General features: G+C 41.7%; 2 protein-coding genes across 2 annotated transcripts in view; one reads left to right on the forward strand and one right to left on the reverse strand.

The window, feature by feature from the left end:
- The window catches only part of zgc:85777 (uncharacterized protein LOC405871 homolog), a 49169-nt gene extending 38174 nt beyond the window's left edge, over positions 1-10995 (forward strand). The window contains 8 exon segments of the mRNA XM_024440890.2: positions 709-838; positions 1544-1650; positions 4352-4519; positions 5766-5939; positions 7023-7160; positions 7163-7183; positions 8358-8508; positions 10370-10995. Coding sequence (XP_024296658.2) covers positions 709-838; positions 1544-1650; positions 4352-4519; positions 5766-5939; positions 7023-7160; positions 7163-7183; positions 8358-8508; positions 10370-10460 — 980 coding nt within the window. The 3' untranslated portion in view covers positions 10461-10995.
- Positions 10996-11057: 62 nt separating this feature from the next.
- On the reverse strand, positions 11058-14286 carry bet1 (Bet1 golgi vesicular membrane trafficking protein). The gene is made up of 4 exons (XM_024440891.2): positions 14110-14286; positions 13716-13822; positions 13566-13622; positions 11058-11880 (listed from the first exon to the last, which is right to left on the reverse strand). The coding sequence occupies exons 1-4, from the start codon at positions 14126-14128 to the stop codon at positions 11725-11727; spliced, it is 339 nt and encodes a 112-aa protein (XP_024296659.1). The 5' UTR covers positions 14129-14286; the 3' UTR covers positions 11058-11724.
- Positions 14287-15593: the final 1307 nt, after the last annotated feature.

Below are 15593 nucleotides of genomic sequence, written 5' to 3' on the forward strand. Positions count from 1 at the left end.
GCCTTCTTCCCGACTGTGCGTGTGTGTTTGGACCATTTTAAGTCTAGTGATTTGGACACCGAGGCACTTGAAGCTGTCTACCTTCTCCGCTGCCACCCTGTGGATGGGGACGTGCTCGCCCCCCGTTTCCTCTAGTCCACAGTCAGATCCTTGGTCTTGCTGACGTTGAGGGAGAGGTTGTTGCTCTGGCACTGCACTGCCAGGTCACTGACCTCCTCCCTGTATGCTGACTCAGGCCTATCACTTCGTGTCGTCAGAGAACTTGGTAATGGTGTTGGAGGCGTGCATAGCCACACAGTTGTGGGTGAACAGGGAGTACAGGAGGGAACTAAGCGCACCCCCCTGTGGGGCCTCTGTGTTAAGGGTGATGTTGCCTACCCTCACGAGCTAGGGTCGGCCCATCAGGAAGTCCAGGATCCAGTTGCAAAGGGTCCTGAGCTTGGAGGGGTTTTGAACGCTGAGCTATAGTCAAATGAACAGCACTCTCATGCAGGTATTACTCTTATCTAGGTGGGTGAGGGCAGTGTTGAGAGCAATTGTGATTGCATCATCTACGGATCTGTTGGGGTGGTATACAAATTGGAGTGGGTCTAGGGGGGATGGGATGGTGGAGTTAATGTATGCCATAACCAGCCTCTCAAAGCACTTCATGATTACAGAAGTGAGTGCTACAGGGTGGTAGTCATTGTGTTTATGTGTTCTGTGCAGAGTATGGAGGCCTGGGTCTGGACTTCAGCTACAGTATAGCTGTGTCAGAGGAGCTGGGTAACATCCGCTGTGGAGGCATCCCCATGGCCATCGGAGTCCAGACTGATATGGCCACACCTGCCCTGGCCAGGTAATGTATATGCACCCATCTGGCCCATAGACATGTTATTTTCATTATGAGCCAATCAAGCAAGTCATTTCATTTTTATTTTGTATAATATTTTAATAGAGGAAAGTAAAGACATACAATCAATTGCACAATCACATAGCTTTTTCCCTTTGGAACCCCCCTTTGTCTCCCACCCCACCCTTCCCAATGTAATTTTATTTCTAAACTGCATAAATTAGTCTCTGATTCCCACTGACACACACACACACACACACACACACACACACACACACACACACACAAGAAACATTTGTAAAGTCAAGCTTTTTTGAAGACTTGGAGACAACCCACTCTTCTGACATCTCCGCTTCAATATGCACACCAACAAACCAAAACTAGGACTTAGTGGCTTCTACAAGTAATACTTGACAGATGTTTAAATACTTCAGAATATATCGTGTTGATGATGAGTCAAGCAGCTGTATGTATGCTATTCATTATACATAGCAAAATAAGTGCAAGGTTTTGGCAACTAAGCCCTTTTTCTACTTGCCCAGGGTCAGATGAACTTATGGATTCCATTGTTATGTTTCTATGTGCAGTTTGAAAGAAGTTAACTAGCATTAGCTCAATGACTGGAAGTCTAACAGAGCAGTTACTTGATCAGCTCTTTAACCACATTGTCTCTGTGTGTTGTGACACTGTGCTAAATGGCATATACTGTAGGTTTGGCTCTACAGAGCTGAAGAAGGAGTTTCTGCTGCCCTCCATAATGGGAGACAAAGTGGCCTGTCTGGGAGTGAGTGAAGTCGGAGCCGGCTCAGATGTTGCTAGTACGTTGCCTTCATTTAGTATCCCACCAGTATTTTATTATAGCCTAACTTCTTCTCATCCCTAAAGTAGATTCTCAGTAAACACTCAACCAATCTGGGACGGAAAAGGACGCTCAATCTATTTCTAATGCGGGGGACATCAGAGCACCAGCATGATTAAAACACTCTTAATGGCAAATGATAGCATGAAAATAACAAATATATATTTTCTCCCTTGTTTCATCTTGTTCAAAGCAGGAAGAACTTCAATGCATGCTTATCTGTGCACCTACACTGATTTGGAGAATAAAGAATGATTTCTGTTCTGTTTTAGAGTAATATCACCACAGGCTCTAATCGGGTACCAATCAATTGTTAATCTATACTAGGGTTCCCCAACTGGCGGGCACGCATGTGATTTCATTTGTCCCCCCAAGTTTATTGAGCATGAAAAATATATATATATTTTTTTATTGTTGGACATAAAAGAAAGACTAGCAATTTGGTTCCAAGTGCAATTAATTTTGGAAATCTGTTCCAAAGTATTCCCACGCAAAATAGAGAGAGACTTTTAGTATTGTAGTGTATGTGGACACCTGCTCGTCAAATATCTCATTCCAAAATCACAGGCATTAATATGGAGTTGGTCCCCCCTTTGCTGCTGTAACAGCCTCCACTCTTCTGGGAAGGCTTTCCACTAGATGTTGGAACATTGCTGCGGGGACTTGCTTCCATTCAGCTGCAAGAGCATTAGTGAGGTCGGGCACTGATGTTGGGCACTGATGTTGGGCGATTAGGCCTGACTCGTGGTCGGCGTTCCAATTCATCCCATGGGTGTTGAGGTCAGGGCTCTGTTCAGGCCCGTCAGGTTCTTCAACTACGATCTCAACAAACCATTTCTGTATGGACCTCGCTTTGTGCCTGGGGGCATTGTCATGCTGAAACAGGAAAGCGCCTTCCCCAAACTGTTGCCACAAAGTTGGAAGCACAGAATCATCTAGAATGTCATTGTATGCTATAGAGTTAACATTTCCCTTCACTGGAATTAAGGGGCCTAGCCTGAACCATGAAAAACAGCCTCAGATCATTATTCTTCCTCCACCAAACTTTACAGTTGGCACTATGCATTGGGGCAGGTAGCCTGGCAATCTGTCAAACCCAGATTTGTCTGTTGGACTGCCAAATAGGGGAAGCGTGATTCATCCCTCCAGAGAACACGTTTCCACTGCTCCAGAGTCCAATGGCGGCGAGCTTTACACCGCTCCAGCCGACGCTTAGTATTGCGCATGGTGATCTTAGGCTTGTGTGCGGCTGCTCGACCATGGAAACCCATTTAATGACGCTCCTGACGAACAGTTCTTATGCTGACATTGCGTCCAGAGGCAGTTTGGAACTCAGTAGTAAGTATTGCAACAGCAGTTAAAGTTGTCAGGGGAAGCTCTAGCAGGGCAGAAATTTGACAAACTGACTTGTTGGAAAGGTGGCATCCTATGACGATGCCACATTACAAATCACTGAGCTCTTCAGTAAGGCCATTCTACTGCCAGTGTTTGTCTATGGAGATTGCATGGCTGTGTGCTTGACTTTATACACCTGTCAGCAACAGCCGAATCCACTAATTTGAAGGGGTGTCCACATACTTTTGTGCATATATAGTGTATATGTGATCATATACATATGTAAGCAGGGTTTGAAATGTTTTAGTCAAATATTAAATATGTTTGGGCTTCTTGCTGTCAATTTGCAGTCTACAAAATATTTGTAATTATATTCTGGCACGCTGACCATCCGCTCAAGAAGAAATCTTCCTGCGGTTGAATCTATATTGAACAAAAATATAAATGCAACATACAACAATTTCAACCATTTTACTGAGTTACAGTTCATATGAGGAAATCAGTCAATTGAAATACATTCATTAGGCCCTAATCTATGGATTTCACATGACTGAGCAAGTGCACAGCCATGGGTGTGTCTGGGAGGGCATAGGCCCACCCACTGGAGAGCCAGGCCCAGCCAATGCGTTTTTCCCCACAAAAGGGCTTTATTACAGACAGACAGAAATACTTCTCAGTTTCATCAGCTGTCCGAGTGGCTGGTCTCAGATGATCCTGCAGGTGAAGAATCTGATGTGGAGGTCCTGGGCTTGCATGGCTACACATGGTCTGCGGTTGTGAGGCCGGTTAGGCGTACTGCCAAATTCTCTAAAACGATGTTGGAGGCAGCTGATGGTAGAGAAATTAACATTCAATTCTCTGGCAACAACTCTGGTGGACATTCCTGCAGTCCTGCCAATTGCGTGTTCCCTCAAAATGTAGACATCTGTGGCATTGTGTTGTGTGACAAAACTGTATATTTTAGTGTGTCCTTTTATAGTACCCAGCACAAGGTACACCTGTGTAATGATCATGCTGTTTAATCAGCTTCTTGATATGACACACCGGGCAGGTGGATGGATTGTCTTGAAAAAGGATAAATGCTCACTAAGAGGGAGGTAAACAAACTTGCGCACAACATTTGAGAAATACCCTTTTTGTGCGTTTGGAACATTTCTGGATATTTTTTATACTATAGATCTGTCCTCATGGAAATTGTATTTCTTACTACAGTAGTGTTCCCCATAGTGTGATTCCTTTTGGGCTGTGTGTTAAGACAGGAGTGGGCCACAGTTGTTTGGAAAAGGTTGTTCTATAGAACAAGTCATGTTTTTTTTCTCTCTCAGCCATCAAGACGAACGCGGTGCGTGAAGGGGATGAGTATGTGGTGAACGGTGGTAAGATGTGGACCACTAACGGCACACAGGCTGACTGGATGTGTCTCCTGGCCAACACCAGTGACGGTCCGTCTCACAAGAACAAGTCCCTCATCTGTCTGCCTATGAACTCTCCTGGTGAGACACAATTATATATACTTAGTCTACAAAAACTCTCCAATCGTCAATAGCTTAATCTCCAGTTATTGACCTTATGTTCTGAAATTGAAAGCGGGCTATTGTTGAGGGCCAAATCCTAATTTGAGATTCTGTTAGAATTTGTGCTAAGCTCCCATTTTAAGGTGAAGTGCCTTGCTCAAGGGCACATCGATTTTTCACCTAGTCGGCTCTGGGATTCAAATCAAATCAAATCAAATTTATTTATATAGCCCTTCGTACATCAGCTGATATCTCAAAGTGCTGTACAGAAACCCAGCCTAAAACCCCAAACAGCAAGCAATGCAGGTGTAGAAGCACGGTGGCTAGGAAAAACTCCCTAGAAAGGCCAAAACCTAGGAAGAAACCTAGAGAGGAACCAGGCTATGTGGGGTGGCCAGTCCTCTTCTGGCTGTGCCGGGTGGAGATTATAACAGAACATGGCCAAGATGTTCAAATGTTCATAAATGACCAGCATGGTCGAATAATAATAAGGCAGAACAGTTGAAACTGGAGCAGCAGCACAGTCAGGTGGAAGTTGAAACTGGAGCAGCAGCATGGCCAGGTGGACTGGGGACAGCAAGGAGTCATCATGTCAGGTAGTCCTGGGGCATGGTCCTAGGGCTCAGGTCAGTTGAAACTGGAACAGCAGCATGGCCAGGTGGACTGGGGACAGCAAGGAGTCATCATGTCAGGTAGTCCTGGAGCTCAGGTCCTCCGAGAGAGAGAGAGAAAGAAAGAGAGGAGAAGAGAATTAGAGAACGCACACTTAGATTCACACAGGACACCGAATAGGACAGGAGAAGTACTCCAGATATAACAAACTGACCCCAGCCCCCCGACACATAAACTACTGCAGCATAAATACTGGAGGCTGAGACAGGAGGGGAAGATTCGACCAAAGCGACCTTTCTGTTACTGGCCGAATGCTCTTAACCGCTAGGCTACCTGCTGCTCTCCATCTCACATCGATACATGCATTAAGCCGATCTCAAGTTGGGATCTATCAAGTACAGATGATTACTTTTATATTCACATTTTAGTAATACCTCTGATTACTCACAACATTTTCAGTGTTCTGTGCAGAAGCCAATGTCCAAGATCAAGGGATTATTATAATCTCCAGACTGTTATAATTTGTTAAGACTCCATTAGGGAGCTACCGGATGGCCTCTGGTATCCCAGCCAAGACACACATGATGATGCCTCTCTCTGCTGTCCCTCACAGGGGTTCACATCGCCCGCAAGATCGACAAGATGGGGATGAGGTCTTCTGACACAGCAGAGGTCTTCTTCGATGACGTGCGCGTGCCTTGCAAGAACCTCATTGGTCAGGAGGGGATGGGCTTCACTTATCAAATGCTTCAATTCCAGGAAGAGAGACTTTGGGCGTGTGGCAACAGTAAGCACACCTCTCCTATTCCGTCCTGTTCCCTTCCTCTCTCCCTCGCCCAAAGAATTTCTGTAGCTCAAAGACCTGAAACACATTTTGTTTTTTTATCATGAGTCATTCAAAGGGGTTTCTGCATGTCAGCCAGTGTAAATAAAAGGTCTTTAGCAAATAAATAAGATGGAATATCTCATTGATGGTGACGGGAAGTTCTTGAAAGCTTCCTGCTTGTTATATCCCAGTTAATTTAGTCTGGGCTTGATAACAGTCAGTCTGAGTAGGTTGTTAGCCTTTTTGGTATTTTTGTTGTTGTATTTTATTAGGATCCCCATTAGCTGTTGCAAAAGCAGCAGCTACTCTTCCTGGGGTCGTCACACAAACACACACACAGATACACATACCCACACTGATGAATCACTATATGACTCCATCAACTTGTATCATCCATCCACTTCCAAGTTAAACTAGTGATACCCTTTGAGGTGCAAAAAAAAAGGACATGAACTTCCCCACACAGTAAATAGTTCACAGCCTCTGCCCATTCCACCCTCTGTAACACAAACGACAAGCAGCATCTATAAATCAAATCAAATCAAATCAAATTTTATTTGTCACATACACATGGTTAGCAGATGTTAATGCGAGTGTAGCGAAATGCTTGTGAGAGACATGAAAAGTTGCACGTGCAGTTTGGAATCAGAAAGCTCTTTGTTAACGTAGCAGTGGATATGATCACACACAACTTCAAATGCAGCTCATGCAAGTCAACAAACACATATTCAGATGGTCATCTCAGATGTTATCATGGATTGATTACCTAGCAAGCCAGCCAGCCAAGGTAAAATATCACAAATAGAGCTAGATAAAGCCAGAAGAATAATATACTTGTTAAACATAAGTATAGCCATCAGTCTTGCATGTTTTCATGGTCATCACTCAATCACTGTTGAGTTTGTCAAGGTCCAGACTTTAGCGTTAGCTATCCTGCTACTGCAGAGCTTGTTGGTATGGGGTTGCGCAGTTACACACAACTCGCACTTGACGTTTGCTTGTAAACAAAATAATTCTCTATACTACCGTTTATTTCCCCTTCAGTTCTAACCATGATGGACAACATCATCCAGGAGACCATTCAGTACACCAGACAGAGGAAGATCTTCAAGATGCCTGTTCTCTACCACCAGTCAGTCCACTTCAGACTGGCTGAGCTGGAGACAGAGATCGAGCTGCTGCGTTCCTCCTCCATCGCTCCACAGGTGGGTCTACTCAAGATAAGATCATGTCTGCATCCCAAATGTCACTCCATTCCCTAAGTGGTACATCACTTTTGACCAGGGCCCAAAGAGCAATGGTCAATGTAGTGCACTACATAGGGAATATGGTGCTATTTGGGACTAACACCTGTACTGATTTCTATGGGGAAATGTTGTTTGCCGCTTGGCCTTGTGGATACATTAAAGGCATCAAACATAAACACTGGAAATAAGACAGATAGCAACCAGATATGTGTTAGGGAAGCTACTCTGAAAATACAGTTTACCATGCTATCAATTACTTCACACTGGAAGAAGTAAAGCTAAACTAAAACTACCCTTAAGAAAAATATAGTTTACTTAAGGTATTTAGAATTAGTAGTTCACGACATACTTTGTGATAAATAATCATATATTTATATATATGAAATATAATCGACTACAAATTGCAAGAACAGGTCACTTTGGAGTCAGATGTTAACAGAATGTTTCAAGTGTGAATTGGGAAGGTCTGATGCCAGAAAAAGAAAGGACATTTTTGCCTACTGTTCCCATATTTTCTATTATTTTCGCAGAAACAGTAGTGTAATTCCAGTAGTTAGCTGCAATGCTGCATGGCAAAAAAAAGTTTAAAAAAAAAAAGTAACTAACACTAAAAACAATACAAAGATTAGAATTTAGAACTAGCTACTGCAAAATGTAGTTAAGTTACTAGTTGAACTACATGTAGTTCACTACTCTCCAACACTGCCAGATAAATACAGTCAGTTAAGTGCAGCCTATGTATGATTCATAATAATAAGCTGTAAACTTTCAAATCTAGGCCAGTAACACAACACATCATCCAATAATGGTCATTGTCAGGAGACTAGACACATCTGGCTGTTGGCCGGGTTCCATGGCCTTTGAGGGGTTTTAACTAATGCTCAACCACTTTACCAGACAGTAGCTTCAATGCACTAGTGCAGCTGTTAATTGCTTCATTATATAGGGACTAGAGGCATCTGTTTGGCACAAATAGACACTGTCCACGTCCCAATTCTCCCATTCCCTCCTCTGAACTGATCTGACATTAAAGATCAATGACAATAATATCAGTAAGTAATATCAGTTTAGGACTTGAGTGAAACACGTCCTAAATCTTGGCATCAACCTCTTCCCTGTGTCCCATTTCCAGCTCTGTACATCAAGGGCAACGATGTGACTAAGCTGGCGTCCATGGCTAAGCTGAAGGCAGGCCGTCTATCCAGGGAGGTGGGGGACAGCTGCCTGCAGTACTGGGGAGGGATGGGCTTCACCAGCGATGTCCTGGTTAGCAGGTTTTACAGGTGAGTAGAGAAGAAGAAACTCCTAAAAAGAGGCTCAGGACAGCAGCTTAGTTCCTTTCAATGATGTTTATTGCAGATGTGTTTTGGAGCAAGCTCCTTCGTTAAAGCACTGAATAAACTCTGCGACACATTGTGAAGGTTACAAGTTCTGCTTATAAACTTGTCATGAACATTACTAAATATTTAGTTTGCTAACTATTCATGAACTCTATATAATGTATATTTTATCATTCATTCATATATTTATTAATGTATAAAATATACTTAACAAAAATGTAAACACAACATGCAACAATTTCAAAGATTTTACTGAGTTACAGTTCATAAAAGGAAATCAGTCATATGACATAAATGAATTAGTCCCTAATCTATGGATTTCATATGACTGGGAATACAGATGTGCATCTGCTGGTCACAGATACCTTTTGGGGACGTGCATTATCATACTGAAACATGAGGTGATGGGGGCAGATGAATGGCATGACAACGGGCCTCAGGATCTCATGTTATCTCTGTGCATTCAAATTGCCATAGGCCTTCCTATGCCATAACCACACAGCCACCATGGAGCACTCTGTTTACAATGTTGACATCAGCAAACCGCTTATCCACACAACGCCATACACGTGGTCTGCGTTTGTGAGACCTGTTGAACGTACTGCCAAATTCTCCAAAACGACATTGAAGGCGGCTTATGGTAGAGAAATGAACATTAAATGATATGGCAACAACTCTGGTGGACATTCCTGCAGTCAGCATGCCAATTGCATGCTCCCTCAAAACTTGAGACATCTGTGGCATTGGGTTGTGACAAAACTGCACATTTTAGTGGCCTTTTATTGTTCCCAGCACAAGGTGCAACTGTGTAATGATCATGCTGTTTAATCAGCTTCTTGATATGGCACACCTGTCAGGTGGACAGATTATCTTGGCAAAGGAGAAATGCTCACTAACAGGGATGTAAACAAATTTGTGCACAAAATTTGAAAGAAATATGCTTTTTGTGCGTATGGAACATTTCTGGGATCTTTTATTTCAGCTCATGAAACACCGGACCAACACTTTACATGTTGCGTTTATAGTTTTGTTCAGTGTATCATAAGGAGATGTGCAAAGAAAGTATTAGCAAACTCAAAAGGAGTTTATTTAACCCACTGGTATATATGTTGTCCTTTCACTGATCAGATGATGCCATTCTTACAGTAGTAGTACACTAATCAACCACGGTTGATACTACTGTAGTCTAATTACAGTGACACCCAGTGGCGTGGCAAATGAAGACATTAGATGGCCTGCATCCCAAATAGCTCCCTATTAGTCCACTACTTTGGCCAGAGCCTGATGGGCCCTGGTTAAAAGTAGTGAACTATATAGGGAATAGGGTGCTATTTGAGACATATTATGATCTGGCATCTGGGGGTCAAAGGGCAGGTCTTAATGCCACTATGGGTCAGTTAAAAGGTCTCTGTTTCATCACATCCACAGAACCTTGCTATATACAAATACTATGTATATGCAGATGGATAGTTTAAGGAGGATATTCATGTACGGTAAGTTCATAGCCAGTTGAGCTTCCATTTGAGTCAATACAGTTATGCAACGGTGCTGTTTTTTCACTGCAAAGAGTTGACTTTCAATACTAGTTAATTCCACAAACATTCTGGATATTCAGATTGGTAATTTTGTTCAAGAAATTAAACCTAATTCAAGCATCTAATCAGAAACGAGTCCCTATGCACAAAATTCATGTGGCTTTCATGGTTTTTAAGAATGCGGCCGAGGTAATAGCTGTCATTGAATGAGCTCAGTGTTCATTTGTCGATTTTGCGCTTTTCTTTTTTGTCTCGTTTAAATACTTAAGAGACGCCAGGTTACTGTCCATTGGAGGAGGCGCTGATGAGGTCATGCTGTCGATCATCTGCAAGTACATGGACACCCTACCCAAGAAGTGATGTCACAGTGCCAGTATGGCTTTCCCTTGTGCTGCACCTCAATCCAGAACATTGTTCCCATTCCTATGCTTCTCTATAATGACTGGATAGGTGGAAGTGATACCGCTTAGTTTATGCCATATTGCTTACACCTATCCAATCCATGAAGGGGAGTTCCAGAAGGAACAGAACCATTTTCTGGAATTTAATGAACACATCAGAATTGCAGTTTAAGATTTTAATTTGTTAATCAATTTAACCGCTGTGTTGCACTTACCTTGTGAAAATGCATGTACTGTACTACAGGGCCAGTCAGGAATGTTTTTCAAATAGTGCCTCCATGTTTCCATTCTGGGGAAACATGCCTAAGATTTCGTTCCATTAATTTCTTTATGACAATTGAAAACTGCGGTCCTACAGTAGTTGTGAATTTGTTTGTGTATTGTGGAGAGGATTTGTAATCAATGTCTAAGATCAAGTTTTTGTAGATAGTCATAGGAATACAATGAATAGTATGTACCATGGTGTAAAATAAATGAAGCGCTATATACCTCAATCTTTTGTGACTTCTTGAAAAACAATTGTTGAGAAAAGAATCAAACTCTCTGGAGCGTCAAATCCAAAACATCCATGTTTATTTACATATAAAACATTTTACATCAGTTAACGGGAGAACAGTGTGCAGTGGAGATGAACAGTCTCTGTAGATGGGACAGGAAATGTTTGAAGTGAGCGCACACCCTAATTTATTCCTCAAAACAAAAACAAGATGTTCGTTTATAGTGGAACTCAATTGTTGGACACTATTGATCAAATGTTAAATCAGTCTCACATTGGATCAAGCAACCTCTGGCAGCGAACCCAATTCCAATCTTTTTTCACTAATCAGCTCTGAAAAATGTGATTGGGGGAAAAAGATCAGAATTGGGCTGCCTGTGTAACACATGTTACTGCTTAGCCTTGCCAGATTTGTTGATGCAATAGATCACTCATCCTGTACATCAACTTATATGCATCATCGTTAAGGGACTCTGTACGAAAGTGTCACATTACAAACGTATGGCAGTGTCTACTCATTCCATCAGGGTTGTCTAAAATTAACATTTTTTATTATTCCCTATTGCACATTGTCATTGATTTGGGGGGAGTCTTCTCAAACATTAAGCACATTCTTACAGTCTCATTGTCATCATCCTGGTCTTCTGATGCAGAGGTGCACGTATGGCACAGACTGGGAAAGGAAACACGAGGCAGGGAGGGAAAAGCCGGGGCCTCCTGTAACACCTCACCTCAGTTTGATAAACCAGTAAAGGATGGTGAAGACCAAGAAGCAGAAGAACAGCATGTAGCACAGGAGCTTGGTCTGGCTTCCCCTGGAAAGCTGCTTCACTCTCCCTATGGTGGCCCCCAGCAAACCTCCCGTTGAGTCAAAGTCTGAGTCCTGTTAGTAGGAAAAATAACAAAACAATACATCCAGTGACATGTTTTGCCATCCAGATTTGAATTGCTCTGAAATGTGTAATAAGGTAAATCCATTTGAATTCAATCACTTTGACAGCACCCTTTATGAATCGAACGAACCCTTCCATACATATTTGTCCATTGTAGAAGTGCTCAGAATGTGACTTTGGACCTGAGTGCTAAAACATTCAAGCGCTAACAGTGCTAAAAGTTATATTCTGCATAACATGAAACAGCCATGTCTTCATCACTGGAAAATATAATTGGTTGAGAAACAGGGTTGTCAAACAATTTTTTACATTTCCTGAAAAAAAAGTTTAATGTAATTGAACCTTAAACGTCAATTATCTAAACTCGTGAACTCCAATTTTTTCCCCCCTTCATATTAGCATATGCTGTAGCTTAGACCCTATTTTACATCTGAGGTTGTGTGTTGTTCCAGCCATTGGTTGAGACAACATGCTCTACAGGCTGGGTGTCATGTTTTGGCTTATAAAATGTCCACAAATCAGGGAATGTTGACTTGAATGGGAATATCGGTTTGAAATTATACTGTCAATCCTCCATAGGAAACCGATTCAAATCATAGAAATATAAATAGAGTAGATATGACCATTAACATTCGACAGTGGGTGGACCGACGGCCATCTTTGTGGTAGTAATTAGAAGTTGAAATGGCACCCACTCTGTATTCAAGAGCATGTGTCAACTGATGGCGGGCGTACAACACAAAAACCTCAGATGTAAAGTAAGGTCTAAGCTACAACATGTGCGAATATGAAAGAGTTTACATTTTTTTTATATAATTGACATTAAAAGTTAAAATAACACTTCAATTTTTAAAATATTTGTATAAATAATTAAGTAGTTTCACAAACCTGTTTATACACTTAAATTGCAGCACACTCAACTTTATCTTTTGCAGTGATGAAGACGGATGTCTCATGATAGTATGGTGGGGTATGCAAAATGGGTCAACTTTTGAATGCCAAAACATTCAGGTCCAAAAAGTCACTTTCTGAGCACTTCTACAATGGGCAAACTATATGGAAGGTTTTGTTCAACTCTAAAGGGATGCTGTTAAAAAGTGATTGAACTCATAGGCTATAGGGTAAAACCATATCTGTTGAGCAATATTGTGACCTGTTATGGATGCCAACTAAGCTTTTAATGGATTGTGCAATCTGGTAGAAGAGGGTATAGATAAAGGGGATTTGTGTGAATGCTTCTTGAGTTGAGTAATTATGTAGAGTAACCTATAGGAGTGGGTAATATTTGGGGAGACCTCTTCTCTCCAAACCTTTTCTACAATATGCTACTCAAAATATTGCAAAATACGATAATCGTTTTGCGTCTTTAATGACAATCGTTCCACTGTGCAATTTGTGTTTATTTACAATATTATACAGTAGTCACATTCTCATTAAATGTGGCAAAAATAAGCATTAGTTCATTCATTTAGACACTGATACAGCCTAACTGATAAAACTGCACAGTTTTGATTTGTCAAGTTCGAATAGTCTTGCACATCACCATATATCGTCTTGTATTTCACGATATATCGTCAATGTTAAATACCACAATCTTAAATTTAATCATATAGCTAGCTATGGGGCCAAACCCTAGTAGCCTATATACGCATGACTGAACATGTCACTTGCTTACCATATCGTCCAACATGTTTTTCTGGTATTTCACTTCTGTTCCGATATCTATTGACAGCTGTAGCAAGACAAACATTACATAGTGTTACCAAAGGAATGAATAACAACATGAGACAGTTACTGGAGAACTCTGTGAACACGAAATACTAACATGCTTCAAGGCGCTGACTTTGGCTCTCAGACCCTCTTGTAAGTGTTCATTTTCCTCTTCGTACGCGCTGTATCCACTGGCCACATAATTTTCAGGTCCTCCTTCGCCTGTGACACAATGAACAAACCCAATGAGCTGACTGGGTCGCTAACTAAAAATAAACGTATTTTGTTAGCAAACGTTACCTATCTATGAAGGCCTGTAGGTAACATGATTATCAAGCTAAGACAGTTCGCTAGTTATAGCTAATGCTGTCCTGATGTAGTAATGTTAGCTAGATACAGAGGCTTTATTTCGTTCAAATGTATACTGTTAGCTAGCTAACCAGACTGCTAACTTTAGCTATTGAATGAACGTCCTCTATTTAAAACGGGGGTGGGGGCATGAGTCTTACCCAAACCTGCTCGTCTCATTTTGATTTATTCAATAAAAAGATCCTAACTGTAACACTTAGGTGATAATGTGTATCAAAGCAGTGGTGTTGTTGATGTAGATCGCTAGCTAGCAACACGAATTCAGCAGAAGAGGAAACGCCACGACATCGTACGGAAACCTGATAAGACAAATGTTTACATGGATGACTCCGCCCACTCACCGCCTGGGTCAAGTTACTTCGAGGTTTTGGTTACATTTTGAATAGCTAGCTCAACTCACCCCAGAGCAATGGCAACAAAATATCGAATTAATTGCCATCGCCAATCAATAGTTGATCACAGGGAGTGCAGCGGATTTCATTTCAAATGTACAATGGGGCATCATAGGCTACGTTTAGAAAGGCAGCTCAATTCGGTCTATTTTTCAGTAATTGTTTTTTTGACTAATCCGATCATATTTCAAAAAGCTCTGATGTGAAAAGATCTGATGTGATTGCTCAAAAGACCAATTAGTGGAAAAAATATCAGAGTTGGGCTGCCTGTGTTAACACAGCCATAGGTAAGCTTACAAAACCCAAAGATGTGTAATAAGCATGGTGATTACAACCATTCCAGGTTGCTGCCATTGATCATACAAAATATAAAATCACCTGTACACTCATGATTAGTCTGCCTAGCAATTTGGCAAACAGAACAAAGATAACTTTAATAGGCTATACAGCAAGTTTCAAAGTATTTGTTTTCTACCTCCCCCATCTCCCTCATACATAGGGACATGCAATACCAAAGAGGAAAGTAATGTTCGTTCTTGGCAATATGATCTGTAACTGTGGCGTGATGCATGATGACAGATGAGGAAGTATTAGCCCATTTCCTCCTATAATCCTCTCCTGATTAATATCACATTTAGAGTTCCACTATCCAACTATGGGGCTCCCCCTTCCATTAGTAAGGGATGACATGAAGTGGAGAGAGCATGTAACAGAGGGCATGTAATTACAGGCGTAAACCTCAAAGGACGGGAAGGCATGTACTAGGCTACATATTGAAGGACAAACAAACATTGATGAAGAAGACATAGTTATCTTTCCTCTGATTTATTAGGCCTATCTAGAGTACCGAGATAGTGAATTGGTGATATATAATTGAAATGCCGTAAAATATTCTAGGTGTAGCGAGGAAAATAATGTATAATAGGTTGATACTTGAAGATTTAGGCTGCGGTCCAACACTTAAAAGACACACCCTCATCCACTTACCCTCACCTTATGCCCTTGGGGGAATCCCCGTCGCCATCTTGGAGGGTGGTCCAAATGATTAGCCAAGCAAGGGAAGTTTGCAACACAGAAAATGCAGAACTGAGAACAGATATAGCCCTTGGTTCACTCCAGACCTGACTGCCCTCGACCAGCGCAAAAACATCCTGTGGCGGACTGCAATAGCATCGAATAGTCCCCGCGATATGCAACTGTTCAGGGAAGTCAGGAACCAATACACGCAGTCA

The sequence above is a fragment of the Oncorhynchus tshawytscha genome, linkage group LG13 (genome assembly GCF_018296145.1).
Source record: "Oncorhynchus tshawytscha isolate Ot180627B linkage group LG13, Otsh_v2.0, whole genome shotgun sequence".
In the NCBI taxonomy this organism is placed as follows: Eukaryota; Metazoa; Chordata; class Actinopteri; order Salmoniformes; family Salmonidae; genus Oncorhynchus; species Oncorhynchus tshawytscha.